General features: G+C 47.3%; 1 protein-coding gene across 1 annotated transcript in view; it reads right to left on the bottom strand.

The window, feature by feature from the left end:
• The window catches only part of Htra1 (HtrA serine peptidase 1), a 47,233-nt gene extending 41,924 nt beyond the window's left edge, over nucleotides 1-5,309 (bottom strand). Inside the window, exon 1 of the mRNA XM_055608971.1 lies at nucleotides 4,726-5,309. Coding sequence (XP_055464946.1) covers nucleotides 4,726-5,203 — 478 coding nt within the window. The 5' untranslated portion in view covers nucleotides 5,204-5,309. The remainder of the gene's footprint in view (nucleotides 1-4,725) is intronic.
• Nucleotides 5,310-27,512: the final 22,203 nt, after the last annotated feature.

Raw genomic sequence — 27,512 nt, 5'->3', positions numbered from 1 at the left:
CACACCAACTTTCCAGAGGTTTCTGAGAGTCCTTAGGAAAAGCATTCAGGATGTCTCCTACCCTTCTCAGTTGCCCTGTTGGAAACACTTTTCTAATGGTAGAGAAAGTAGAAAAGCAAAAGAAACCGCTCAGTGGGGAGCTCAACCAGGACCAAAAGGAAGGCTCCAGGTCACAGAAAAGGAGCAAAGAATCACCAGACCCTCTGGCATTAGTTCTTGGGACTCCCACTGACTCTCAGAAACACTCATAAGTTGACAGAAAGCTGAAGTAAAGGTGGCTACAGTCAAGATGGGGGAAGGGGCATTTCTTCAGTGCCAACCGTGGCTTTACCCACCATAATTTAAGGTGGGGAACATCTCTGAGAGCATGCCTTTGAAAGGGATACAGGAGCGCAGTCTCCTCACAGACTGCTGGTTTCCTTATAAGACTCACAGGCCATTCTACCTAAAACGGATCTCAGAAACCACTGATCCAGGCCCTTCACTGCTGTGGCCCTGAGAGCCTGAGGACCTGGTACTGCTCAGGTTTGGCCTCACACAGGCCTGAGCCAGGGGTTGGTACTCAAAGCACTGCCAGGCATGACCACTCCCTCACAGGATGTGGGGCCAGAGCTCTTTGTCCATGAGAAATGTAAGCTCATGGAAAGTCTGATGTCTGAATCCAAGACATGGAATTTGTCCAGGATCACCGGCTCCAACCCAAGTCAGAATTCGGCCTTCCGTGCTGAGGCATCTGGCCAGCTAGCTCACAGTCTCACCGTCCCCAGACAATCACAGCTTAAGTTCCAAGGCAGTCTATTCACTGCTCCCAGGATGGGATAAAGTAAAGCAATTGCTTGGCGTTTGATCCTGTTAATTTACTAATTTTATCAAGCCTCACTATTTAACCCTTTAGCATCAGAGCAATACAGGAAGACACCAACCAGTGAGAAGAGATGTACAAAGGCTAGGGAGACAGTTTCAAATGACAGAAACCTCACTCACTCTTTCTACCAACCCTGTCTTAAGATGAAGCCTAGGACCCACCAAGATGAAGCCTAGGACCCACCCCGAATGTAATTTTTTAACTGACAAAAGGTGCCTCCAACTGCCAACAGCAGAACTCACACCGTAGACAAAAACAAACAGTCTCCGGAAATGAACGACTGTTTTCGCCCCTACTGTGTTAACTGTGAGCTCCCTCAGGCAGAGACTTTGTGCTGTTTCTTGTATCTCCAGAGTCCAGCAAGGCCAGGCACTAAAGCTCACAGTGACAAGCTGCCCAAGGCTCACATAAAAGAGCCGCCTAAATAAAGTCAGTCTTACAAACAGTTCATGCCTGCAAGAGTTCTGTCTCTGCCTTCAGAGGCCCTGGGGTGAGGCCAGAAGTGAGACCTTCTGAAAACATCTAGCTGCCTGCCTCCAGCCCACCTCTGCCTTCACCTGAGGCTTGGAGACCTCTAAGCTTGTCGGTTTGGGACGTCTTGGGTAGGGCAGGCTTTCCTGGAATGCTTACAACAAAAGGGACGGATAGACGAGGTTTCTCCTAGCTGGGGAGTCTTTTTCCTGGCCTTTTAGCAGAGATTTGCAGCACCTCACATGCTGGTTAGTCTCCTGGAATGCCGCAGGATCCAGAAAGGCTTTTCCTATCCAAGAGCAGTTTACAGCCTGGGACTCTGGCTTGGAGACATTTTGACTACGACCCCTTATAATCTGTGCTGCTCCTTAGGCAGTAACCGAAGGCAACCTTGTCCTGACTCCTGTGCCTGCTGAAGGAGACATTCGTCCCTCCTCGCCCCACAGCCATGGCCATCTGGGGCACTGTTTACCTCAGCTCTTAGCTGCTACTTAGCTGGATCTGCTTTATAATCTCCGTTGCTCTGTCAACAGCACAGACTGATGGTTAGGAACGGGCTTATGATCCCCGAATGGGCTGCTGGGTGATGGTTCAGCCGTACCAGAAGTATAGCACAGGCACTGTTAGGAGGTGCAAAGGCTTGGTAAATGGATGCCTGGGGCAGAAGTGTGAATTATATGGCACCTTTTTGTTGTTACCTTATATGACTGCAACTTTTAAAAAAAAAATTGTCTTCATCTGTTGCCCAAACTGGCCTGAACCCTTGGAGCTCTTGCTGAATAGACAGGTGAGAACCACCACACTGACGTATTTTCACTTTCTTTTTGTATACTCTCCTGGTCAGTAATAACATTCTTGTCCTCTGGTATGCTTGTGCACCCTGCAGCGCTGATGATTTGTCTCTACTTCCAAACAAGCTACATTCTCTGGTGTTTTCATTAACTGACTGACAGACAAGAGTTTTATCCGGAGTGATGGCATTTTTCTCCAACCAAAGGGCCACCGTGACTACCAAAGCAATGCCTGAGATAGTTCCCACCACATTCCCACCTGTCTCCTGAGCTTTCTGCCAAGGTCCTGCCTCAGAACCGATTCTCTTTATTCAACTGTGACATCAAGTGAGCTAACTGCCCTGGGCACCAGCTGTTGAATGCTAGAGCCAGGATGGGAATGAATGAAGGCAGCTGACCCCCAGGGTCCGGTCCTGGAGATACCTTAGAACACAGCCTCAGATGAAGAGTAAGCGCAAAGCAAGGCTAAGGGTCAGCTGTGTACTCCAGGTAGCTCCTATCTTTCTATCCATCCAGCCACATGACCAGCAGTGTCTTAAGTACCAGGCACACAGACATGCTATGTCAGCCACGACACAGAGTAACAAATATCTACACTCCCTTCCAGAGCCACCAATCTCATTCTTCTGTGGCTGTGTCCACTAAGGGCCACTGGGGTGAGGGACTGATAGGCAAAGAGGGACCTGTCTCCCCAGGACAATTCAACAAGCCAAGTATTTAGCCTCTGCTACCTCGGGGCCTTAACTGACTCAGCTTCACTTGCTATAAATTAGGCATTTCACATGGTGTCAGTAAATAACCCAGGGCCCCATGCACCGAGACTGTAACAGCCACCTTGTTTTTCATCAAAATGTGCCCCCCCTTTTTTTTAATGTCACCTCTGCACACTCAGATTCTTGCAAAAGTAGCCAGACTCCCTACCTTCTGAGCTCCTCTCCTAGGTCTGTCCCTATACTAGCCCTCCTCTGGGCGGCGCCTATTCGAGAACTAACTATTCAAAGACATCAGCATGTCTAACAGACCTTTCTTCCCCAAGGGACTCTGAGCCACTACTCTGGGTTTCTTCTTCTGCCCATCTCTGATTGTCTCCTGCAACACCAACCTATTCTCCACGTCAAAGTGTCCACTCAGCAACTACTTTGTTCTCCTCTTCTCCCCAGGGTGAGATGGTCGTGCCAGTCCCGGGGAAGCCCATCTCCCACAGACTGGGGGATCAAGCTCTGGCCTGGTGTGAATGAAGCTGCCTGAGTTCAGGTTCCCGCTGAGCGACTTTGGACAAGTTATTCAACCTCAGTTCCATTCTGTGTAAGACAGTAATGGGGCCTGAAGCTTTCTTCCCCAGAGGCTACCAAGCCAAACAGAGTCACAGGGTAACTCACCTGCCACGTGGGCCAGGGTTTAGTGGGTATGCCTCCTCACCATGCCCACGAGGAAGCCGTCTGGATCAGTCATCTCTGGAAAAAACTTCCCTGTCTCTAACAGGACGAGTTTCCTGGGGCTGAAGTTCCGCTCTGTGCTGTGGTAGTAAGAATATAAACATCTGCCCACCTCCTCCTACACCACTCTAATACTTTCCTGTCCACGTGAGTAAAATTTTGCCAAATCCACAGCAGTCACACAGAACCATATTTCTATAAAGAAAAATCTGGACCGATCCCTCTGTCCTATGCTTTCCCATCCTCCCCACCACATGCCCAGGGGGAGGTGCTAGGTTTGGGCAGGAGCCCTGTAGCTGAAGCCAAGGGCACTGCGGAGCCCAGCTGGCTGCTCCCCAGACCGCTGGAGTGGCCAGTCTGAATTTACTGTTTTTCCACAGGGTATCTGCATTTAACTGAAGCGTTTCTCTGGAAGGTCCTGCAGGGAGTCGGGTATTTCTCTCACCTCCTTCACCCTGTCACCATCACCGCCTCCCTGCCAGAGGGTAGAGGGTACATTTTTCCTCATCCTCGGCAAATTTCGCGCTCCAGTACCTGGTTGAGATCATTCAAAAGGACCCAAGGACGAACCGTGGGGCATTTTTGTAAAGCTGACGCAAAACATCGGAAGCAAGAGGGTCAGGGTTACTAAACCACTTTTTGCCTAGGAGGCCAGGTGAGAAAAGTGCCAGCTGAGTTGAGCAGAGCTGTTCCCTCTTCCCATCTCCCCAAAGTGGAAGTTTTCCCTCCCGAAGAGGATCTACGAGAAAAATACTGCCTGAATAATTCCGAGAAGAAAAGGAGCAGCAGGGACTGAGAAGGAAGAGAAGGCGACGGACAAGAGTTCTGGTGGTCCCGAAGCCATGAGCGTCAACGTGCCAAGATCCCCGTGCTAAGCGGCTTTCCCCCAGCGCGGATGCCAGCCAGGGGGTGCCGGACCACAGCGCGCAAAGCACCTGCTTGGAGTTGCGCGAAACGACCCGGTGCTTGGGCGCAGAAATACGCCCGAGGGAGCCCGTGAAACACAGCCACCCCGGCCCGGGCTCACCCCCCGACTGACTGGATGACTGGAACAACCCGCAGTGCTTTGCTGACCCTCCCGACGGTCCTGACCGGTCGGGTTGGGTCGGCGAGAGCGGGGAGCCACCCAGGAGCGCGGCATGGCGCAGGGCGGGGCGGGTACCTTGGCCGCAGGCGCCGCGCTGCAGGACGATGACCGGCGGCTGGCGGAGCTTCTCGGAGCGGCGGCTGGCGGCGCGCAGCTGGCACAGGTTGGGGTAGGTCTTGGCGTCGCTGCCACACACCGGCTCGCTGCTGGCACACACGCAGCGGCCGGCCTGCGCGCGCCGTCGTACCGTGGCCGAGGCCGGCACCCCGAAGGGCACCACGCACTGCAGCCCCTCGCCGCAGGGTCCCTCCTGCAGGCCGCACGCTGCACCCTCGGGCGCGCCGCACACCTCGCAGCAGCCGCACGCGTCGCGGACTCGGCCGCCCTCGCAGTCCGTGGGCGGCGGGGCGCAGCGGGTGGGATCGCAGCGCTCCGGGCAGACGGTGGCAGCCGGCGCCGAGCGGCCGCTCCGGGACGGCAGCGCCGAGGAAGGCGCCGCCAACAGCAGCAGCAGCAGCAGCCAGGAGAGGAGCGCGGGGCGCGGGGACTGCATGGCGACTCCGACAGCTTTGGGCTGGACCAGAGCCGAAAACCCGCGCTGGGGACGGTGTGCCGGGGTATTGGGGACAGCGGGTGCGAGTGCGCGCGGCCGTGCGGCCGAGCCCATTGGCCTAACGGCAGTGACGAGGCGTCAGGGGGACGGGCACCGCTCCCGGGAAGGGGGGCGGCCGGGGACTGCCGGCGGGGACGAGGCGGGGCGGCGGGCGGCTCCGCCCCCCGGCTGGCTCAGTTTCCCATTCTAGGCTTCCTTCGCCGCAGAGATTGACGGCCTTAAAACCAAAGAGACACCGGGCAGAGGGAAACCTGCCCTGCGCCGCGCGAGCGCCTGGGAAAGTTCCCGCAGGTCGTCCCGCGCCGACGAAGGTCAGAGCGACCCCAGCCAGAGCTGGAATGGACCAGTTCCCAGCATGGGGTGGGGGTGGGGGCGCTGTGGCTGTGAACCTGACGCAGTCAGCAGGGCTGGCAGAAACCCAGTGCCCAGACCTAGTTTCAACTGAGAAAAGCAAAAAGTCGAGGCAACTGACGGCATAAACCTCCCTGACGCTTCTTTTTAGAAGTTCTTTTCGGTGTAGTGCGTGCGCTTGCACGCGGTAGGTATCTGGAGTTGGTACCCGGAGGGCGCACGGAGCGTGCAGCAGCCTCCGGGCTTTTTGTACGTTTCCGTCCTGAGTTGTCAGGGAATGTGTGGTTACCACACTGAAGCGCCCAGTACCCGCCTGCAGTCCCAGCACTCCGGCAAATCAACCGGGTCCCAAAACAAGATATACGCCTTTGAACTCTTCCGTGAGGAGGATTTCAGTGACTTTTGGGACCAAGATGAGCCTATGAATCATCTGGAAGATCAACTGTGACCCTGGAGGTGGGTCTCTGTGTCTGGCTCACACGCTGGCCCACAGTGAACTCAGAAATCTTGTGTCGGGGGACCGGAGAATTAAACTGTCTGTGCTGGTGCCACCTGAGTTGCCCCCGTGCGCCCCTTACATATATGTGTATGTATAATATATGTATTACATGTCTCTTACATATATATATGTATATATATTTCCAAATACATTTCCCCTCAAAACACACCCCTGATGCGAGCTCACAGGCTTCTTGTTAAAAGATAAACGGGTTTTTAATGTAACTTTTTACTATTCCTTTATTTAAATGAACTCACTTTACAGTGGCTGCACCCAGTAACCAACCACCCCACCTGTCTCATGGTAAATAACTGGATAGGAAAAAATAAAAGTGTAAGGTTTACGTCAGGCCTGAGGATACTGAAGCTTAACTTGTGAGGATCTAAGAAAGTGTCTGGGGAATCGAAGAAAAGTGTTTTAGGGCCTGAGAAGGTGTTTTAAAGTTGGTAAATGCAAGTTATGAAGGAATATGTAAAAGCTTAAATGGTGATAAGAAAGTGATTTAAGGTAAATAAAAAGGCTGAAAAATGCTTCAGATTTTCCCCCATCATCGCTGTGCTACTGTTGTATTAAGATTCCAAAGTTCAGAGCGTTAGCATTAATCAGTGGAGTTTTGATAAGTTAGTTAAACTCTGGTAAAGCCTTCCATTGTATGATCCACTGTCATAGCCACAAGTTCAAGATTTTAAATTTCCTTTGGTTTTCTTTAAGTATAGACTTTAAAATGTTTCTCCCTGTGTAAGTGTATTACATATGCCCAGTCTTCTGGACTGATTACCCACCCTTTTGGGATAGGCAATAAGTGGGAGAGTTAGGCTGTGCGTTGACAGGGCTACTTATCTGGAGTCCATTTGACCCATGAGAGATGGATTCGAGTGGATTCTCCGAAGCCTACAAGAATCTTTTTAAGTTTACAAAAATAGAGAAGTTGTAGACAGGTTCACACCACCATTGTTCGTAATCTGTACTGAAGCCTACACCCCAGAGAAGGCAACAGACACACACCTTTGCATCATAGTAGAAGCTTGAGAAATGATTTTGAGTTAAAAGCATGAACACTCTTTAAGGTGAGCTCAGGTAAGATGAAAGCCTTCCGTGGAACAGAAGGGGCAAAAGCTCGCTAGATCTTGATTTCCGTATGACTACAGACTGTGAAAGAGGGGCCTTCTCTATCCAGAAGGTCTTCACTCCTCTCTCCTTCCCCCGGTAAACCCCTTTTACACCAGGTCTTTTACATGGCATACGTTCTCCGGGGTGCACCTTGGCATGGGCCCACCGTGGAACCCCCTCTCCACATTACTATTGCATAACAACTTTTCTACTTGAAGTCTGCCTTTGCTCAGCTCTTCTGATAGGAGTGTCCTTCCTCCCCTCCGCCTGGATTTATGTGACCTGAGAAATTGCTTCAGGGACTTGGGTTCCACAAAAGATAATTCCAAAAAGAAATTGCATCTGGAAAGGCTGATTGATTAGATCTTAACTAATATGGAGGGGTTGGAATGTTGCAGGTCCAGAACCTAATTAAAGTTTATCTTGGGCTATCTTTAACCATCTAAATAACCATTCCTTGCCCACCTCTGTGTCTGTTAAAAGCCCTTTGGAATGTATTGTTTTCAGGCTGTGGCCAGTCAGATTTGGCACCAAAATAAACTGTCTCTTAACATCCTTTAAGTGAGAGTTGTGTTTTTGCATCTGACAGTTTGGATCACATTTCTGGTTCTTATTTTTGGGGCTCTGAGCACACTGAAGACCTGGGGAATTTCACCAGGAAAATGGCAGCAAGTCCCTGAGAGACCTGCCTCAGGCCTCCCTTTTTACCACACCAGATCAAACTTCTAGCTTGCACTCAAATCATATCCAAAGCAGAGAAGGTCCCAATAAATCCTTCCCAAAAAGTCTCACTAAAGGATCATGGGAGCCCCAGTTTGTCCACAGGGCAGGGTGGTAAGAGAGAATGCACACACACCCACTCACACACCTGCGCATATCCGTTCATGTGACAAATTGGTGTGCGCCCAGGGAAGGAGACAATTAAGGAGGTCGAGCTTGGTATCAGGGCCCCATGTGGATTTCCCTCCATCCTTCTTACCCACAGCTAATGCTCTACACTTTTCATCAGAAAACCTCGTTGCTTTCCTTCTAGAGGTTTCCGAATCATCAGCCACTTAGAGACTGTTGCTTTTAGAAAAAAGAATTTAATGCACTTTTTGGTACATGATGAAAACTCATTTCTCACCAATCACGTCTTGGTACCATTTCCTAGAGAAGTTTGTTTGTTTGTTTGTTTTTTGTTTTTGTTTTATTTTGTTTGCTTGTTTGTGATTTTCTAAAGAGGGATACTCTGGTGCCAAAAGAGTTCCCAGCCATTCTTTCTCACCCCCAGTTCCTCACATTTCAATTCTGAACAGTTCATCTATTCATGAATGATGAATCACCATTCGTTATTTGGCACCATAGCTGCCAAAGCCTTACTCAGCAAAAGAGGCCTCAGAGTTGATGCTGGCAGCTACTGTGCGGCGGGAGAAAGATCCGGTGGGAGACCGGGGCTGTGGGGGGGGCTGCGCCTCACAAGGCTCCAGACCGAAGGAGTTATACTGGTGATTTGACTCTTCCTGTAGCCCCTGAGTGGGGCTGCCCACTGATCCCAGGGCAGCAGGCAACCCTTTGACACACGTATTCCTCTGTAGTAACAGACGCCTCCACCAGCTGAGATCACTTCTGAGCTGCTTTAGGCTTTCATTCTCTGAGCACTGGGTACAACCTCTCTTTCCCCTCACTCCAGCATCAGAGGCCACAGGACTCACCCTGGCCATCTTCCCCATGGCAATCCAGTATCTATTCAGTTTGGGTCACCGTGAGAGAAATTTCTACAGCACGTGCCACTCCGAAAAATTCTGTGTGTAGGGTTGAGTGACTGAGCTCAGTCAGCCCCCAGGAGCTCAAAGCATGGCATTCCCTAAAATAATGGAAATGTGCTCGGTGTTTGCGGCCCATGTGTGACAGGTAAGTAGCTGAAGAATGGTCTGGGCAAACGAAAACTCTGCTTTTATTTTTCATCAAAGTTTAAATTACCTGAAATGAAAGCTGCCCCATGAGTGGGCACCAGAAGCTAGTGCCTGTCGCACTGCAGAAAGGGAGCACAAGAAACCATCTGCAGGCCGTTGGGAAGGTGTCTGATAGGGGCTGGAGAGATCAGGGTATGAAGCGGTTGACTAAGTGAAATGAGCCATAGCACATGTCCTCACTCATGTATGCAAAACACAAGTCTGTCTCACGACACAGTGCGATGGTAGCTGCTGGCAGCTGGGAGAGAGAAGAGATGGAGAAAAATGGGTGCCAGTGCATAGTTAGCTTGGAGATTAGGTCTGGTATTCACAGCGACTATGGGCGATAGAACTCCATGACATTGATGGTTAATCTTGATTTTTCCACTTGACAGATCACCTAGAGGACAAACTTCTGGGAGGGTCCATGAGGCCATTTCCAAACCAGTTCAGTAGAGGTGGGTGACCTATCATGAGCAGATACAGTGGTGGGGTGAGCGATAGGAGTGAGGGGGAGGAGCTGAGGTGGGGGTGGACTACCACCCTGTCCTTCCCTCTCCATTCCCCATCCCGACCGCCTGATCCCAGCAACCACAACTGGACGATCCAGAGGGAGGAAGGAAATCGAGAACAACCAGGTTGGAAGTGACTTTGGCCATGTTGCGGACTTGCCGTTTTAGAACTCGGATGAAACGGAGCCATGGAAGAAATGTCCAAATGGCCATTATGAGGCCAAGGAGGGGAAGAGGCCAGGCCACCAGAGGGTTTGAGTACCGAGGTGTGGCAGTGCCTGGGGCAGGAGGCCCTTAAGTACCTGCATGTTCTGTTCTACTATCCCAGACTCATTAACACAGAAACAGCACTCCTCCCCTGGTACAACACAAGTCCCTCCCTGCTCAGCCGGCGGCAGGTGGAGGGCTCTCCTCTTTTGGAAGGGAGGTTATCTGTTGCTGGGGGAACTTGAGGCTGTCGGAGGTAGAGGCCATGGCCTGCTTGAGCTTGTCCTGGAACTCAGCAGCCAGATGGCGTATTTGGATGAGGGCTGCTCCAGCAGCTCCGAGACCCAGTCAGATACGCAGAGGAATGAAGACTTCCCTTTTCTTTCGGTCCCCTCCCAGCTGGAAAGTGACTTCTTCAGGCTCATAGAGATAAACCTGGGGAACAATCATTATGGAGGTGCAGAAACCTTGGAGGGGGTTAACACAGGAACTGGTAATGTTACTGCACGGGAGGAGAGCAGGAGGGTTAACACCTAACGGCCTGGTGAAGGCGATGCTGCTGGACCGTGTAGGGTGGGACCTTGAAGAGGGCACCGTGAGAGGGGAAGGATAGGTTGGAAAGAGCAACGGTGTGTAACTTTCTTGTGGGTAAGGGTCTACAGAGTTCAAGAAGCCAGATGTTAACGGAACCGCTGCCACCAGTGACCGGAAGAGGGAAGCGCAGAAACAGCACTGAGAGGAGTTAGGGTGGGAGGTTAAGGGAAGGAGGCCCACTGTGTAAGGGATATACTACCGCCAGGGAAGGGTGGCTTGGACCTCCTTTTGAGTTTGAGCCTTCTGCTGAATAATGCTAACGTGGGTAAAGACCAGCTTTGAGGCACGGACGAGGTGGCAAGAGACATGTAATCGGCTACAGGGGTATAGCCATTAGAGTAGAGCTTACCCACAATTCCCATTTGCCATCATTCCTCCCAGGGACTGCCGATGGGAATGAGTATAAAGGCTGGTAAGCATGGTGCCGCCGTGACTGGTGGATTCAATTCAGCATCTCCAATATTTGCAACCTCCATATACTGAGGCTTTCTGGAGGCAGTTACCTGTGTTGCAGCCAAGAAAAGTAGAGGAACGGACTGGGGCTACTGGAGATGGAATCAGGGTGTAGAAGAATATCAATTTTGGTCCAGCATCCTTCAAGTAGGCAGCCCCAGGTTCCTATGATTTTTGCTGTGTCCGTTGTAGGTCTCCCTGGCAAAGAATCTCCAGTGATGGATATTGGGATGGTGAGGAAGTGGTGAGGCGGTAGCAGAGTTAGAGTAAAGAATAACAAAACAGCCATAAGCATCGAGGAAAGGGAAGCCTGTGGAGGGCAAATGGCCTGGGCAGCTGCCATTAGGTCATGAATGTCCCTCCAGGAGATCTTGTTTTCCTGTCAGGTGGTGGCATCTCCTTCACCTCCTCAGTCCTCCTGCTCTGAAAACACACAAACTTTTAAGGGTAACAGTGTAGGTACATTTCTGCAGAGGCACGTATGGAATGTGCGGCACACACAAATCAGCTAATGTTGATTCTCTGCTCTGTGCTTGCGCAGGCGAAAGGCATCTGTTAACTCTGTAAGTCTGTCTGGACTGGATAACCGGACAGTAACATAAATCTCCACCCATGCCATATGAGAGCATGGATTGTAATGACAAGTCATGGAGATCAGGCAGCCAGCGAGTTTATTGGCTACTGCGGAGACATTAATGTCCCAGCTAGTCTCTTGAGTTGTTCTTATGCGTGGGGATCAGCATTTACATCACCCGTCTTGTTCTCCTGGGTCACTTCTTCCATGTCTGCAGTCAGATTTTTACGTCTTTCCTGGTCAAATCCAATATTTACCAACTTTGAAGGACTCTATAGCTTTTTGGTTTTTGTTGAAACAAGAGAAAAACCTCTTCTCTAATGCAAATGATCTCACTTGATTTGTAGCACAGTCAAATGACTATGGGCAATTATATTCCATGACATTGATGGTTAGTCTTGATTTTCAACACGACACATCAACTAGAAGACACACTTCTGGGAGTGTCTACGAGGTCATTTCCAAACAAGCTCAACAGAGGTGAGAAGACCTGCCATGAGCAGTGGTTCAGTGGTGGGGTGTGAGATGGGAGTGGTGGAGACAGGGTTTCTCTGAGTAGTCCTAGCTATTACAGAGCTCACTCTGTAGACCAAGTTAGCCTCAAACTCAGAGATCCACCTGCTTTTGCCTCCTGAGTACTGGGACTAAAGGCATGAGCCACCACTCTCTGGGCTCTCTGTCTTTTAAATAACCCACTGAGTCCCAGTTAATACTGCCCACATGCGTGGGCGGGGGGGCGGTTTATCCTCAGGAGCATGGACAACCTATCAGTGGCCACACCCTGAAGAATAATGACTCCCCCCATGCCCTATACCTCCATGCCAGAGGTTGTTAAGTTAGTCTCCAGCAGGTAGCTGGTAACCCACAGAGGCAATGGGTTTGCCAGCGCAATGGCCATCGTGTCCAGATGACAGCATTTCACTTTATCCCTACCTTGGTTTCACTTTTACTGCTACGAGAAAAATGCTCTGCTCAAAGCACCTTAAGGGAGAAAGGGGCTCTTGGCTTCTGGCTCCAGAGGGCTAGAATTCATCCCGGCAGTGGCAGCATGGTGGCAAGAGCATGAGGCTCTTCCTAGCCAGCTTCCTCCAATGATGTTTTCACAACCTTCCAAAAACAGCCCCTGTTCCTGTTCCATCCACATCTGAGGAGGTGAGGCTCCCCAGGCACACAGTCTCACTACCATAGAGCCACTAGCTCAGCCTCCTCCATGTGATGGAGTACATCTTCTCAAACCAGGGGCTAAAATAAATCCTCCCTTAAGTGGCTTTGCCAGACCCCAACTGCACAAGTCACTAATGTAGAAGGTGAGGTGCAGGCTTCAGCATCTGGGATAAGACTACAGCAGAGGCACAGTTGCCCCCTGCCTGCCACCAGGTACTGTCATCCTGCTCAGTAAAGAGCACATTCCAGGGCAGAAATGGAGGGTGCATATCTAGCTGTTCCACAACAGATTCCTTGATCTACCTCTCACTTTCTCACAGCCCACTTGGTCCTAGAAGGGAAGGATGCCGTGTGCCAGGGTGCAAAAGCATGAGGCAGAGATAAGGGCACTGTCCTCTTGCCAAGCCAGCTTACCATCTCACTCAGCCTGAGGCAATACTGGGGTGGGGCTGGGGGGAAGAAAGGATATGGAGGAGGAATAAAGTTTCTTATAGATAAAAGGGAGAGCAGAGCCAGAAGCAGGGACATCTGGGACAGTCCAGAGTGAACATGACCCTGAGCTGAGCCATGTGAGAAGGGAAGGGGGGAAAAGGGATGAGAGAGACAGGAGACCAGGATGGTAAAAGATAGACCAAAAACCAGGCTGGGTAACCAAATGGCTGGATTACACAGAGAAGGGAAGCTGAGAGAAGGACAGCTCAGCCCCTGGGCTGGAGAAGTTTAGGGTAGTGGGCAGGGTTTGCTAGCCATACCCACTAACAGGTAGGGACTGAGGGGTCTGGGGGAACCTGGTGGCCAGGTCCACTTTGATATGTTAAATAAGTACCTAGGTTAGCCATTTGTCCCAAGTTTGAGACCAAACAGGTATGCCTTTCCCTACATCAGACAGAGAGGTAAGGACACCCTGATAATTCCGCCTTGGATTGCTGGGTTATCTTGGCGTGGACATCCTCTTCTCCAGCATTCATAGCCCTTGTCAGTCCCCGGAGACAATCGAGATCCTTGATGCCAGAAAGAGTTAATACACAGGATTTTGACAAGCTTGACTAAGTTTGGTAGATTACAGTACCTAATCAAGATTGATTTTCTTATTTTGATCATAAGAGAAATTTGGGGGTGTATTTTTAGACATTATTAGCATATGTTAATTATATAAACTGTGGGTTTCAATATGAGAGCTTTATAATTGTATAGAATATATCTGATTATATTGATGCCCCTGCTTTGTGTTTTAAGGAAACCGTGCTGAAGTATTTAGATGTAAAGGGCCTGCATGTCTATAACTTGTTTTAATTTGGGGCATTTGCTTGTCTGTCTGTTTGTCTGAGACAGAATAGTGAGACTGTAGCCACGGTTAGCGCACAACTCATGTAAATCAGTCTCAAACTTTAATTGATCCTCCCTACTTTGCCTCCCGAGTTGAGAATACAGGCATATTCCACCACAATCAGCAACTCATTTTTATTCAACTGTTTCAGACAGACACTTCAGACACACAAGACACAAATGTAGTAAAGAAGGTAGTTTGAAGAGTTTGGATGGGGGTCATGTTCTTGAAACTTCTGTTTATGCCTGAGACTCTTTCAAACTATTTAACTTTTAAAGAGAAAAAGAGAAGAGACAGGACATGGTGGCACACGCCTTTAATCCCAGCACTTGGGAGGCAGAGGCAGGCAGATCTCTGTGAGTTCCAGGACAGTCAGATTTCAATAGTGAGAGCATCTTGAAAGAAAAAGAAAGGAAGGAAAAGTTTTAAAACTATGATGGTGAGCTGGAGTGATGGTTCAGATGTTAAGAGCACTGGCTGCTCTTCTAAAGGTCATGAGTTCAATTCCCAGCAACCACATGGTGGCTCCCAAGCATCTATAATCAGATTGGGTCTCTCTTCTGTCGGGCAGGTGTACATGCAGGCAGAGCACTTTATACATGATAAATAAATAAATCTTAAAAAAAAAAAAAAACAAAAAAAACTATGATGGTTGCCAGGCATGGCGGGCTGTAATCGCAGTATTGTTGGGAGATGCACCCAGGAGCTTCAAGATTTCAAGGTCATTCTCCAATACAGGTCAAGCTTGGGGCCAGTCAGGGGCATACAAGACCCTGCCTCAAAAACTTTAAAAAAAGTCATTGTGATGGTTGTACATGCCTGAAAATACTAAACACACCAACGGCATGACTTCCATGGGCAAACTCCGTGCTGTTTAAAGTACATGTCACTGAAGCTGTCTGAAACCACTGGGGTGGGGCGAGCATCCTGCGTCTCTGATCTGAAGACTTGCCAACTCTAAGCAGCAGTGCCGAGAGCCACAGACAGGCTGGTCTATGTGCTGCCACCATGCGGGTAACACACGCATAATATTTCAGCCACTCATCCTGTATGTGTGTATGTACGAGTTTATGTCTGAGTACACATGCCCGTGTGGGTATATGTGCATGTGGAAGGCAGATCAGTCAGACAAGTATCTCCTTCAGTGCTACCCACACTGTTCCCTTGAGACGGTGGATCTCTCAGTGAAATGGAAGTTCTCATTTAGGCTAATCTGGCTGGCCAGCAAGTTCTCAGAAACTACCTATCTCTGTTCCTTATTGCTGAGGATATAGGAACACCCAGTCACGCCCAGCTTTTTTTTTTTTTTAATATGGGTGCTATGGATTTGAACTCAGTTCCTCATGCTTACAGAGCAGCCACTCTTACCCAGGGAGCCTTTCTTACTGTAAGCAGGGCAGTGACCTTAGAGAAGTCTAAAACTCAGGCCACTTGGTGTTTTAGCTCACCATTCCTCTTTACTGAGCTAGTCTGTGTCCAAATGGTGACTACACTGTCCTCCCCCAACAGGAACTCTGACCTGCCCATTGTGTCCACACTGCTGGTCATCCAACAAACAGGCTCTGGACTGCGTTTGCTGTGTGAACAGAAGCCTGTGGCCCCCACCCGGTTTAACACACTTTCATCTTGACTTTTATTTAGTTTCTTTTCTCAAACTGAATTGCATTTTTTGGTGTGACTCTCAGCCATAAGCTGTCCGCATGCCAGATGGGGGATGGCATGGCACCAGCAGAGCATTGTCCCCAGTGAATCATGGCTGAGGTACTTTTCCACTTGGCTAGCTGCCACCCTGCCTTCTCCATCCTCCCAGAGAGCCTAGAACTTTGTCTTGTAGCACTTGTCCCCCCCCCCCCCCCCCCCCTCTTTCTTTAGGAGCCGCCCCCCCCCCCCCCCCCCCCGCCGCCTGGCCACCATGTCTGGATGTTCCCGCACCTGGCACCAGTTAGGAAACTCACTCTCCTTTAAAAAGAATAGTCACCAGCTTGAGAAACCAGGACCCTGGAGGTCACACCCCCTTCCTTTCAGGAAGACCTACAGCTTGTAAAGAAAGAGGGAGAACGCTTTACACCCTACGTTTCAGGAAGACCCAACCCAGATACTTGGTCACTCAGGAACCCCTCCCTAATGGCTGAACTTTCCTGGTTTGAGGCTTGAAAGGAAGCCTCGTCCCTAGGGTGAGCCATTAAGCAAGATGCAGGACATGGTGTGTGTGTGTCTGCCCTGACTGACAAAAATTGTTCTCAGACCCAAATCTGGAAGGCTTTATGGGGACAGGAGCGTCCCCTCTGGATGGGAGGGACAGTGGGTGTTGTTTTCTGCTTTTAATTTTCTACACTAGCCATTAACACTGGAGGAGACTGCCGATAAGACTACCAGGAAGGAACGGTAAAGAAAGCCAGCTTTCCCCTCCAAGCCCACACAAGATGGCCCTAGACAGCTCTTCCTCAAGACAGCAGCCCCTTCGGAGGTCCCACCTAACACAGGGTTCTGCTCTACCTGCCCTCCTGCTTCTTCCCCGGGCACTTCAGACCTAGCCTGCCTAACGCTTGAGCTCTGCACCTGGCCTTCCCCCTCTGCCTTACCCACTCCCCCCCACCTCTGCTCTACCCACTCCCTCCATCCTACCTACCTCTACCCTCTCAATAAGCCACTCAGCTAAGGGTACACCATGTGCCCAAGCATGAGAAGATGGCCACAGGCTCCTTCCGAATCTCAATAGTCTCACCGCTAACCCTGAGGAGATGGCGGGGGTGGGGGACCTGTCAATATTTTCCATTGAGATGAGCTTTCACACTTCCTGTGATAACCTCAGCTCATCTAATGAGCCTTTAAAACAGAAGCTTCGGGGGCTGGGCAGACAGCTCTGTTGGTAAAATTTTGCTTGTGGTTTGAACAGGAGGACCTGAGTTCAAACCCTAAGAATTCACACCAAAGAAGCCAGGCATGGGAGCCGGAGAGATGCTCAGTGGTTAAGAGCACTGTCTGCTCACCCGAAGGACCTAGGTTCAATTCCCAGCACCCACATGGCAGCTCACAACTGTCTGTAATATCAATTCCAAGGGATCTGACACCTTCACACTAATGCACATAAAAAAATTAAAAAAAAATTTTTTTTAAAGCCAGGCATGGTAGAGGATGCCCCATTGCTGGGGAGTCAGCGACAGGTGAATACCTGGGGTCCCTGGCCAGACAGTCCAGCTTAAGTTGGGGAGCCCGGGGCTAGTGAGAGACCCAATCTCAAAACAAAAACAACTCCAAAAAATCAAAGGTAGGTAGCATCTGAGAGCAATACCCAAAGTTTGGCCACAGGCTTCTTCCACACACACACACACACACACACACACACTCACACACACACACCCCTCAGGCTTCCACACGCACACACATACAGCTGAACACATACATGCACACACAAACACAACACACACACACAGAGCCACACACAAGCGCCAGCACACATACAAATGCACCTCCACACACAAAACACACACACACACACACACACACACACACACGCCCCTCAGGCTTCCACACGCACACACATGAACACCTGCACACACCACATATTCACACTCTTTAGGTCTTCAGAACAACTCTCTCCACATCTAGATGTGTCCCATTCTGCCTTTCCATTTTCCAGGTTCCCCCTCCCTGGGCCTCACAGCTGAGTTTGTTTCCTAGCATAAGGAAACAGCCTTGCAAACTGTCTTCCCTGAAGTGGCAGCTCCGGGGATTCCTTTGAAGGTGGTATCTAGGTCTCTGTGACGGCTGTTCTCGGTTGTCAACCTGACTGTATCTGGAATGAACTGCCATCCAGAAATGGAGGGCACACCTGTGATCCGGATCGACACACACCTTTAAGCAGATCTTGAGACACACCTTTCATCTGGGCCATACTTCTGCTAGAGGCCTACATGAGGACAATGGAAGAAGGAAGGGGTGTTTGTTCTTTGCCCGCTTGCACTTACACTGCCAGCACCTCCACTGGTGCCTACCTCTTCAGGATTCCAGCTTATGCAGAAGACCAGCTGAAACTGAGTAACTACTAGATTCTTGGACTTTTCCATTCACACCTTCCTGTTGTTGTGAGGACTACAACAATTCCTACTGTAGTGGGACCTGTAAGTCATTCCAATAAATTCACTTTATATGTATAGGTTCATTCTGTACAGTCTGACTAATACAGTTTCACAATATAAGCTGGCAGTTTGGTGCTGGCTCACAGATAAATAAACCAACAGAACAAAAAGGAACCCAGACTCGCACAAGTCTATAGTCACCCGGTGCAATTCTGTAGCACGGTCTTCTGAAGGAAGGATGCTGCACCAGTTGCTACTCGGGTGGGCAAAAGGGAACTTTAGCTGCAAGCACGTACGGAATATAAGCACTCGCTCTAAGTGGATCAGGGGCTTAAACATGAAAAGCTGAAACAAGGGAAGGGTCCAGATGGAAAGGGGTCTGCACAAGAAAACTGCATGATCTGGGAGCCAAGAGATTTTGTGAACAGGACCCAAAACCATAACCTCAAAAAATAAAAACAAAAGACCCCTATGTGACCTAATTAAAAATGAAGATTTGCTGCCTATCGAAAATGAAGACAAACTACCAGCGGTAAAAGAATTACAAATGGCTTTAGAACAATTGCAACCAGAACATTCAAATAAAAAATAAAAGGACAAGGCTAGAGAGATGGCTCAGCAATTAGGAGCACTGGCTGCTTTTCCACAGGACCCAGGTTCTTTTCCCAGCATCCACATAATAGCTCACAACCATGTATAACTCTGTTTCCAGGGGATACAGTGCTGTCTCTAGCTTCCATGACCACTAGGCATGTACATGGTAGCTATACATAACTGTTGGGAACAAAAAAAGAAACTTATTTCTAAGACTATCATTTTGTTTTCAAACTCCATTTAAACATAGGGAGAAACTAAGTTCAAGGTCCCAGGCCTTGGGGGAAATGGGGACTTTCCAATAGCTGAACTACTCCTGCGGTAAGCAAAGAGTTATCTGAGTCTAGACATCTCAAGAGACAACTTGTAAGGAGACAGTTGTCTGAGTCCAGACATCTCAGAGACAACTTGTAAAGAGACAGCTGTCTGAGTCCAGCCATTTCAAGGACTTTTCCTACATCTCGCTGGCAGCATCAAACTAAGTTCATGTTCCCGGGTCCAGGAATCTACTCCTGTCCTGATTGATGGAAATTCCCTTTCTCAACCCCTTATGTCAAAATATGACTGGACAATGCTACAATCCAACCCACTTCCCCTCACTTTATGGTTTCATCCTTTAAATATGCTGTACAATATCTCTTCATGGCCGTAGTTCAGCTCCCAAGTCTGTTCTACGGCCTTGATCGATCAGTAGTGGCTTGATTACAATAAATTTTTGTCATCTGCATTGACCTGATGTTTATGTTGGATTTAAGAGGACCGCACAAAAATACAAGCAAACAAATATTCATGCACATAAACTAACTTTTTTAAAAAGGGAAAACTAAGGGGGAAGAATCTTGGATAAAGAGTTCACAAAGCATCTAACGCCATCAGGAAGACACTAGTTAAGATTAACGGGACACATACATAAGAAGGGTGAAAATGATGGGTACCATGATGGGCAGAATTCATGTCCTACATAGTCCTCACTTCTCATCTGGGCCAGGATCTATGGTTATAATGAATGTCACTTCTGTGGGCAAGTTAGCTGGAGACTGGGGGGGTTTGCATGCACAAAAGGTCTCTAATAAAGTTAATGTTGAGTCCATCAAAAGGAAGAGCATTCTAGGTTGGCCTGCTTTGATCAGGAGAGCACCTCGAAACAGAAGGGTGAAGCTGAGCACATAATTCAGTAGTAGAGTATTTGCTAGGCACTAAGTTCAATAACCAGCACCCCTAAAACAATACAAAGCAAACACACAGACATACACACGTACAAACACACACACACACACGCTACCTTGAGTGTACACAGATTTTTCCTGCTGGCCTTGAAGAAGCAGGCATGTGTCACTCTGAGCAGTATTTACATGGTGGCCAGCATACTTTTCTCATGACTGAGGAAATTAATTTGGCCACAGTCCTGTACACCTGTTACACACACATGCCCAGCACCCATGGCCTTGTCTATCAATCATCTATACCCAGTAGTGGAGTAGGCTGCCTTTGAGGACAGCCACCTTGCCTGTCAGTCTGGGTCATTGGCTTTCCTAGCACTTTGCCCATTGCAAGAACTCAGAATACTTTAAAATAGCTTACTAAGACCATCTGATCTCATAAGTGTGCAACACATACACATACAATGACAAAGTATCTTCAAATTTCACAACCTTATTATATCGAGTAGATCAAATAATTCAAGATTTTATTGCCCTCACTTTGGATTGTATTATATTAAGCTACACATAGTTAAGATTATTTTTATCACTTTTTTACATAATAAAATGCCAATTTCATATGGTTTAGCTAACACTTCCTGGTTTTTTGATGTCTAGCTCTTGTTATTTTCTCTGATCAATGAAGCATTAACTTGTTGGCATGTGTCACTTCTGAGCAGTTTTGACGTTAACCAGAGTATCTTTTCCTTCTTATGTGACTTCTAGACATTTCTCAGACAGAGGCTGCTTAATTTGTTTGAGTTCCAGAACAAAAATGACAAAGAATAGAGTCATTAGTAACCCACAATGGACATCTAATGATCAATGAGACTGCAGTGCTTTGAATGACAGGGTTCCCTACAGGCTCGGATGTGTGAATACTTGGCCTCCAGTTGATGACCTATTTGGGGAGGTGTTGTGTGACAAAACTTTTCCTGGGAATACTCAGCACATGTCTATTCATCCCAGCAATGGAGCGCAAGACAGACCAAAGTATGGATATCTTCAAAATCCAACTCAGTAAGTTTTATTAGGGTTACTCACAGGAATATGAATAAGGAGTTACTTACAGGAGAAATTATATCAAAGACAACTGCACCATCAAAGTCCACCCCAGCATAGCTCAGAGCTCAGAAAGTGGGAATCTGTAGCACATATGACAGGCAGGTAGCTCAACAGGTTTGAGCGTGTCCTTACCAGGTGCCTCAGTTGGTCTAAACCTCTTCCAGGCATCCCGGGTGGTTTCTGCTTCTTCAAGGCAGCTGATCTGGTCTTGGAGTCCTCTTTGCAGCTTGTCTTGTCTGAGTTTTTGCAGCTTTTATTGCTTACTTTAGAAGGGGGATCTAGTCAGTTTCAGGGATTTCCTGAAGTGATTTTGAGTTGCTTACCTTCCTGTTTAATGAACTATTTTTGCAGGATGGAATGTTTCAATCTTGGAAGAAACTGTTGCACAACAAGGGTTTAAGGGATGGTCTTGCTGGAGTGTGGGGTTGAGGTTTCAAAGCCATTGTCATTCTCAGTTCTCTGCTTCTTGCTTGCAGTTGAAGATGGGAGTTTTTAGTTTCCTGCATCATGCCTGCCTGTCACTGCCATGTCTTTTTGTCATGATGGATTATCCTTCCAGAACTATTACTTGGAATAAACCCCTTCTTCTATAATTTGCCTTGGTCATAGTGTTAAAGAACAGCAACAGAAAAGAACTGAAGAAACTCTGGCCAGCTCGAGTGTGCCAGGATGGCTCTGGCAGGCCTTGCCCTTCTCCCCCATTCCCTCTGCCTTACTAAAAATCCATTAGATTACATTCCTAAAGCTAAATACCAAGGTCTATTCCCTATTTGGCCACTTCCTCCTCCTGAGGTTGACTACCAAGGTCCAGCTTTAAAGTATTAAAGTCCAGCAATCAGAAGCCCCCTTTGGTTCACCTAATTAACATGCCTAATTAAAATGAAACACCTCATCCTCACATAGGGTTTCCCCTTTACCCTTATACACTGACATTTTCCTATGGACTACGTTTGTATCCTCTTTATCCAAAGGCAGTCCTTTGTCCTGTCATCCATCCCCAACCCAGGACAAATATCCCTCTCCCTTGTTCCCTTCCCTGTCTCCCTCATCCTCTATCTCCTGTCTTTGTCTCTTATCCCCTGCCCTTTGTCCCTCTGGGGCAAATAAATCTCCTTTGTGCTAACAACTTGGTCTTGGGGGTCCTGAGCTGATGTCTATCTCTTATTAATACAAAACCTCTATGTTACTAAAACTCTCTAAGACCTGTTCCTGTAGAATAGCCTATCTTTGTCTGCCCTGCAATAGAGGTGACTTTCATATCGCTTATTCCTTATTCCCTGGACTCATGGAAACTTCCTGCCCCTGAGAACCCCTTGAATGCAGAGTAAATTTAATCAAGAACATTAATTCTTCTGCTGGAAAGAAACTGAGTGAGCATAGCCACAGACACACTGTTTGGTGCTCATTAAGGCGTGTCCTAGTTTTAAGCTTAAGGACAAGAATCAATCATGAGCCAAGCTGTGTTAGGTCAGAAAAGAAAAAAAAAAAAATCCCCAAACAATTAAGGCTCAATGAAAGCTGGTTTTTAGAACTGCTTCCAAAATCAGAATAGAACCCAATGTTCAGTATGTGAATGCTGGCTCCTCCCCCTGGGGGGCCTGTCACCCTAATCAGGATGACACTAAGCAAAGCAACAGAAACTGGAGCTACAATGAAATCGTGTTGGTTTTCATGGACCATGAGACACAGAGTAACAAAAAAGTATTGGAAATGTACACAGAAGAATGACAATGTGATGTGTGTGTGTGTGTGTTGTGCATGTTGTTTGGTTTTTGAAACAGTCATTCCCTGTGTAGACTGTCTGGCCTGGAATCCACTGAGATCTGCCTGTCTCTGCCTCCCAGTGCTGAAATATATATATATATTTATATATATATATTATAATATATATATATATATATATATATATATATATATATACACACATCATGGAGCTGGAGAGATGGCTAAGCAATAAAGAGAAGCCACATGGCAGCACCCAGAGAACTGTAACTTCAGTTCCAGAGGTTTAGATGCCCTCTTCTACATTCCCTGGGCACCTGACACTCATGTGATACATTGACTTCTATGATAAACAACATTACCAAAAACAACTTATGGAGAAAAGGGATTGTTTGACTTCCATATCCCAGGTCACAGGCCATTGAGAGAGGCCAAGGCAGGAACATGGAGGTAGCAACTGAAGCACAGGCTACGGAGGAACACTGCTTACTGACGCGCTCCCTATGGCTTGCTCAAGCCTGTTTTCTTTCTTACACTACCTTGGACTGCCTGCCCAAGGGTCCTACACAGTGTCACTCACCTCTCCCACAGTAATTGTTAATCAATACCATCCTTGCTTTGGCAGGAACAGCTCTCACTTTCAAAATATAAACATGCAAATGGAAGAGAGAGAAGAAAGGATGAGGGGCAGTAGGAAATGAATGGACTCCAGCAAGCCTGAATGTGGCAAGCAGGAAAAAAATGGCTCTGACAGGCCTGGCCCTTTTCCCCATTCCCCCTGCCTTGCTAAAACCTGTTAGATTGCATTCCTAAAGCTAGACCCCAAGTTCCATTTCCTTGTTTGGTCACTTCCTCCTCCTGAGGTTGACTACCAAGGTCCAGTTATCAAAGTTTTGAAGTCCAGCAATCAAAATCTCCCTTTGGCTCACCTAATTAACAGTTTCCACTTTTACCTTTATAAACTGTCATTTTCCTAGGGGCCACGTCTGTCTCCTCTCTAAAGTCCTTTGGTATCCACCCCCGCCCTGCCACCCTATAGAAACCAAATTATGAGCTAGGTAATATATGATGGTCAGATAATATGTGACGGCCACCAAGCACAGATGTCCCTGGAACCAAAGCCTCCCATTTGGGAATAAGTGTGATGATTAATTTTGATTTTCAGCTGGACACAATGTAGAATCACCAGAGAAAGGGGTCACAATCTGCCTAGGTCAGGTTGGCCTATGGCCATCTGTGTGGACTCTCGATTATGCTGAGGTGGGAAGATCTGCCCACTGTAGGTGGCGCCATTCCCTTGGTAGAGTATCCTGGATTGTATAGAGTGGAGTAGTGCTCAGTATGCCGAGCACTAGCCTGCATGCACTAATTCACTGTTCTCTGCTCTTGACTGTGGATGTGATGTGACCTGTTGCTTCAAGTTCCTGCCACCTTGACTTGCAGTGATGGACTATGACTTGGAAATGTGAGCTCACTAAGCCCTTTCTCCCTTCTGCTAATTTGTCAGGATATTTTATAATGGTGCAGGAAAAGAAAATAAGACAGTGAGATAGGGGTGGGAGGACTTAACTGGGCAAGTTCCTGAGTCATGGAAATTCCCCCTGCATGCTCTCTCTTCTTTGCCTTCCTCCTGAAGAAAACCAGGGCAAGGGGAGATTTGTGCGCCATACATTGGATGAAAGAAAGGTCCTTGAGCCTTAAAAAGAATGACTTAAATCTTGATGGCTTGGACCATCAAGATTGCAAATCAACATTTATGCAATTCTTGCTCTTCAATGGCTTTCTAGAAGTCCTCTCTGCCACAGTCTCTTTCCGTGCCATCATTCTTTGACCATCTCAGCATCGGGGTTCGTAGTTTTCCATGCTAGATTTTATCATATGTTGAACTTTCTATTTCTTTGGGCAAATTCCTTCATCTTAGGTCTGCAGCACACAGAAGACAAAAATCTGACTCCAACTCCAAGAGGTCAAAAAGAAAAAAAAAATACTCCACTGGTCATGTATATAAAATGATTATCTTTATATGCACCCTTTGAAGTTATCTCTTAAGCCCAATAAGCCATCAAGATAGCTGGGTGGATAAAGGCACCTGCCACTAAGCCTGAGCCTATTTCATGCTCACAATACCGAACTACCTCTTTAGAGAAGGTCACTGGGGAAAACTGAGTAGAGCACATACAAACTCACCCTGTACTCATCCCTCTACAAGATGGCATCTCACTATAGACATGCACAGCTTCTCTATATTATTTCTTATATATGTGAAGCTACAATTTCCCCCAAAAAGTTTAAAAATCATTTTGGAAAGTGATTTAACATGTCTATGAATTTCAAAGCTGTCCTATGCTGCCACACATGTATCTTCTTTCATTTCCTGTTTGGGTGAAACAAAGTACATGTCAAATTACTTTAAATGTAGCAACCAATTCCAGAAGGTGGCACTATTATCACACAAACAGTAAAACACTGCTTTTAATGTCAGGACAGTGGCCCACTGAAATTTCATCAACTAGCACTGTAAACACAAAGCAATTCAGCAATATTTTTCAATGCAAGTCATCTAAAAATTTGTACTTCTACGATTTTGTATGTGTATGGGAGCGTATATGTATGCCTATGCGGGTATGGATGTACACACGTAAACACTCCAGACTTCAGGAGTATCTGGGAGCTAATATCCTGATCCAAAGGCAGCAGGCGGAGAGACAGAGACAGAAAGAGGGAGAGGGAAAGGGAGAGAGGAAGGGGGGAAGGGAGGGAGGGCGGGCCAGGGAGAAAGAGACTGGGCCTAGTGTAGGCTTTTGAAACTTCAAAGCCCACAGAGTGTTAGAACTCCTCCAACAAAACCATACCTCACAACTGGGGACTAAGTATGCAAATATATGAGTCTATGGGAATTATTCTAATTCAAGCCGCAGAGGGGGCAGATTCCCTGGAGTTACAGGTGGGTGCTGGGAACTGAACTTAGGTCCTCTGCAAGAGCAGTCCATACTCTTTTAACTGCTGAGCCCTTTCTGCAGCCTCCACAGCAATATAATACACTTATTTTGCAGTTTCATATATAACGAAGTTTAGTCATTTTCCCCCTCTGCTACCCTTCCCATTATCCTCTTATCACCTGTTCCTTTTCTGCTGAAACCCTTATATCTCCCTTTTATGCTTTTTTTACTTTTTTGTGTGTGTGACCCACTATGCTGAACAGGGTTACTTATCTGTGTACTGGAGGGACAACATTTACTGGATCATGGCCAAGTTTTCAGTGGGTATACCATTGAAAATACACACACATACGCGCGCGCGCGCACACACACACACACACACACACACACACAATTAACTGGAAATAGTCCTTCAGGGAGGGGGAGCTCATGAGCACCTCTCCCCTCCGTCATGAAATACTGACAGGTCCACTCATGTACTGCATTTTGGAGGCAAGGTCATAAAGACGGGAACATGCTGCAGGGTTTGACAATGAACTAGACATAGAACAACAACAAAAAGACATCTAAAATCATTGCTGGTTTCTTTGGAGGGAAATTCTAAAACTTCAGGTGATTAATTTGTATTCAAATTGTAAGCATAAAATTCAATATATTTTATACTAGTGGTCTATCCTTCACTCAGTGGATAAGTGTTTGAGTGTCCTCTGGGTAACAGGTACTGTGCTAGACTCTAGACATACAGTTTACTACGGCAAGTAAACTACATTAACTATCAAAAAGTAGGCTCTTGAGCAAACAGCAGGGGTGAAGGTTCTAATGTTTGCTTTTTTTTGGGGGGGTTGACTGCAGCTCATCCCCACGTCAAGTACTGTGGGGATCCTGTCTTCTGCAATCAGTCTTGCCTTAGCTCAGCCTGACCAGCTCAGATGATTCAAACATGTCTTTTTTTTTTTAAGCAAGTTTTTAAACACACAGACATTTTCTTTGTACAATTTCATATGAAGCAGTCTTAATAATTCCTGGATCTGCTGGGCCTAGTGGTACACACTTTTGTAATCCCAGCACTCAGGAAGCAGAGGCAGGAGGATCTCTGTGAGTTCAATGCCAGCACATGGTCTATATAGTGAGTTTCAGGCCAGCCAAGACTACAAGTGAGACCCTGTCTCAAAAAACAAACAGCAACAACAAACCCCAAGAATTCAAGAATCTGAAATTTCTTCCCCCCCCCCCTTTTTTTTTTTTTTTTTGAGATGGGGTTTCTCTGTGTTGCCCTGGTTATCCTGGATTTACTCTGCACGCCACAATGGCCTCAAACTCACAGAGATCCACCTGCTTCTGCCTTCTCAGTGCTGGGGATTAAAGGCATGAGCAGCTGCTTCTTCCACCACCTGGTGTGAAATTTATTTGTTCAAAGGCAAACAAATAAACCAACCAAAATGTTCCTTACCAGTTTTACAGACTTGTGTGTCACATGAGAGCTGAACCTCAAAATGGGAATTAAGTTAAAATGAATTCTGAGCAGTTTATTCTCAAGTCATTACAGTGTTCAAACAATTGGACATATAAAGATAACAGGTGTAACAGTAGACATCAGGAGGCACATTCCCATTCTGAAAAAAAGATATATTATACACACAGAAAAAAAAACCGAAGCAAATATTACAGTATTCAAAGTAACTGTTGACACTTCAGATGTGACATATTTACAAGAAAGTATGCTTTAAAATAATTAAATAATTTCCATAAGCTTACAAAAGAACTGAAATATTAGAAGATCCTGACAATCACAAGAACATAGTCCTATGTTTTTGAATAAAGGTAATTCTATATAAAAAGTTCCAAAATAGAGCTAATAATTTTACCACCATGAAATATATCAAATTACCAATACCAAAATATGCTAAAATGAACGTGCACTGTGGA

Source organism: Psammomys obesus, unplaced genomic scaffold (genome assembly GCF_907164565.1).
Source record: "Psammomys obesus unplaced genomic scaffold, mPsaObe1.curated_primary_1811, whole genome shotgun sequence".
NCBI lineage: Eukaryota > Metazoa > Chordata > Mammalia > Rodentia > Muridae > Psammomys > Psammomys obesus.
Note: the sequence above shows the minus strand (reverse complement) of the source record. Positions and strands in the feature narration are given on the sequence as shown.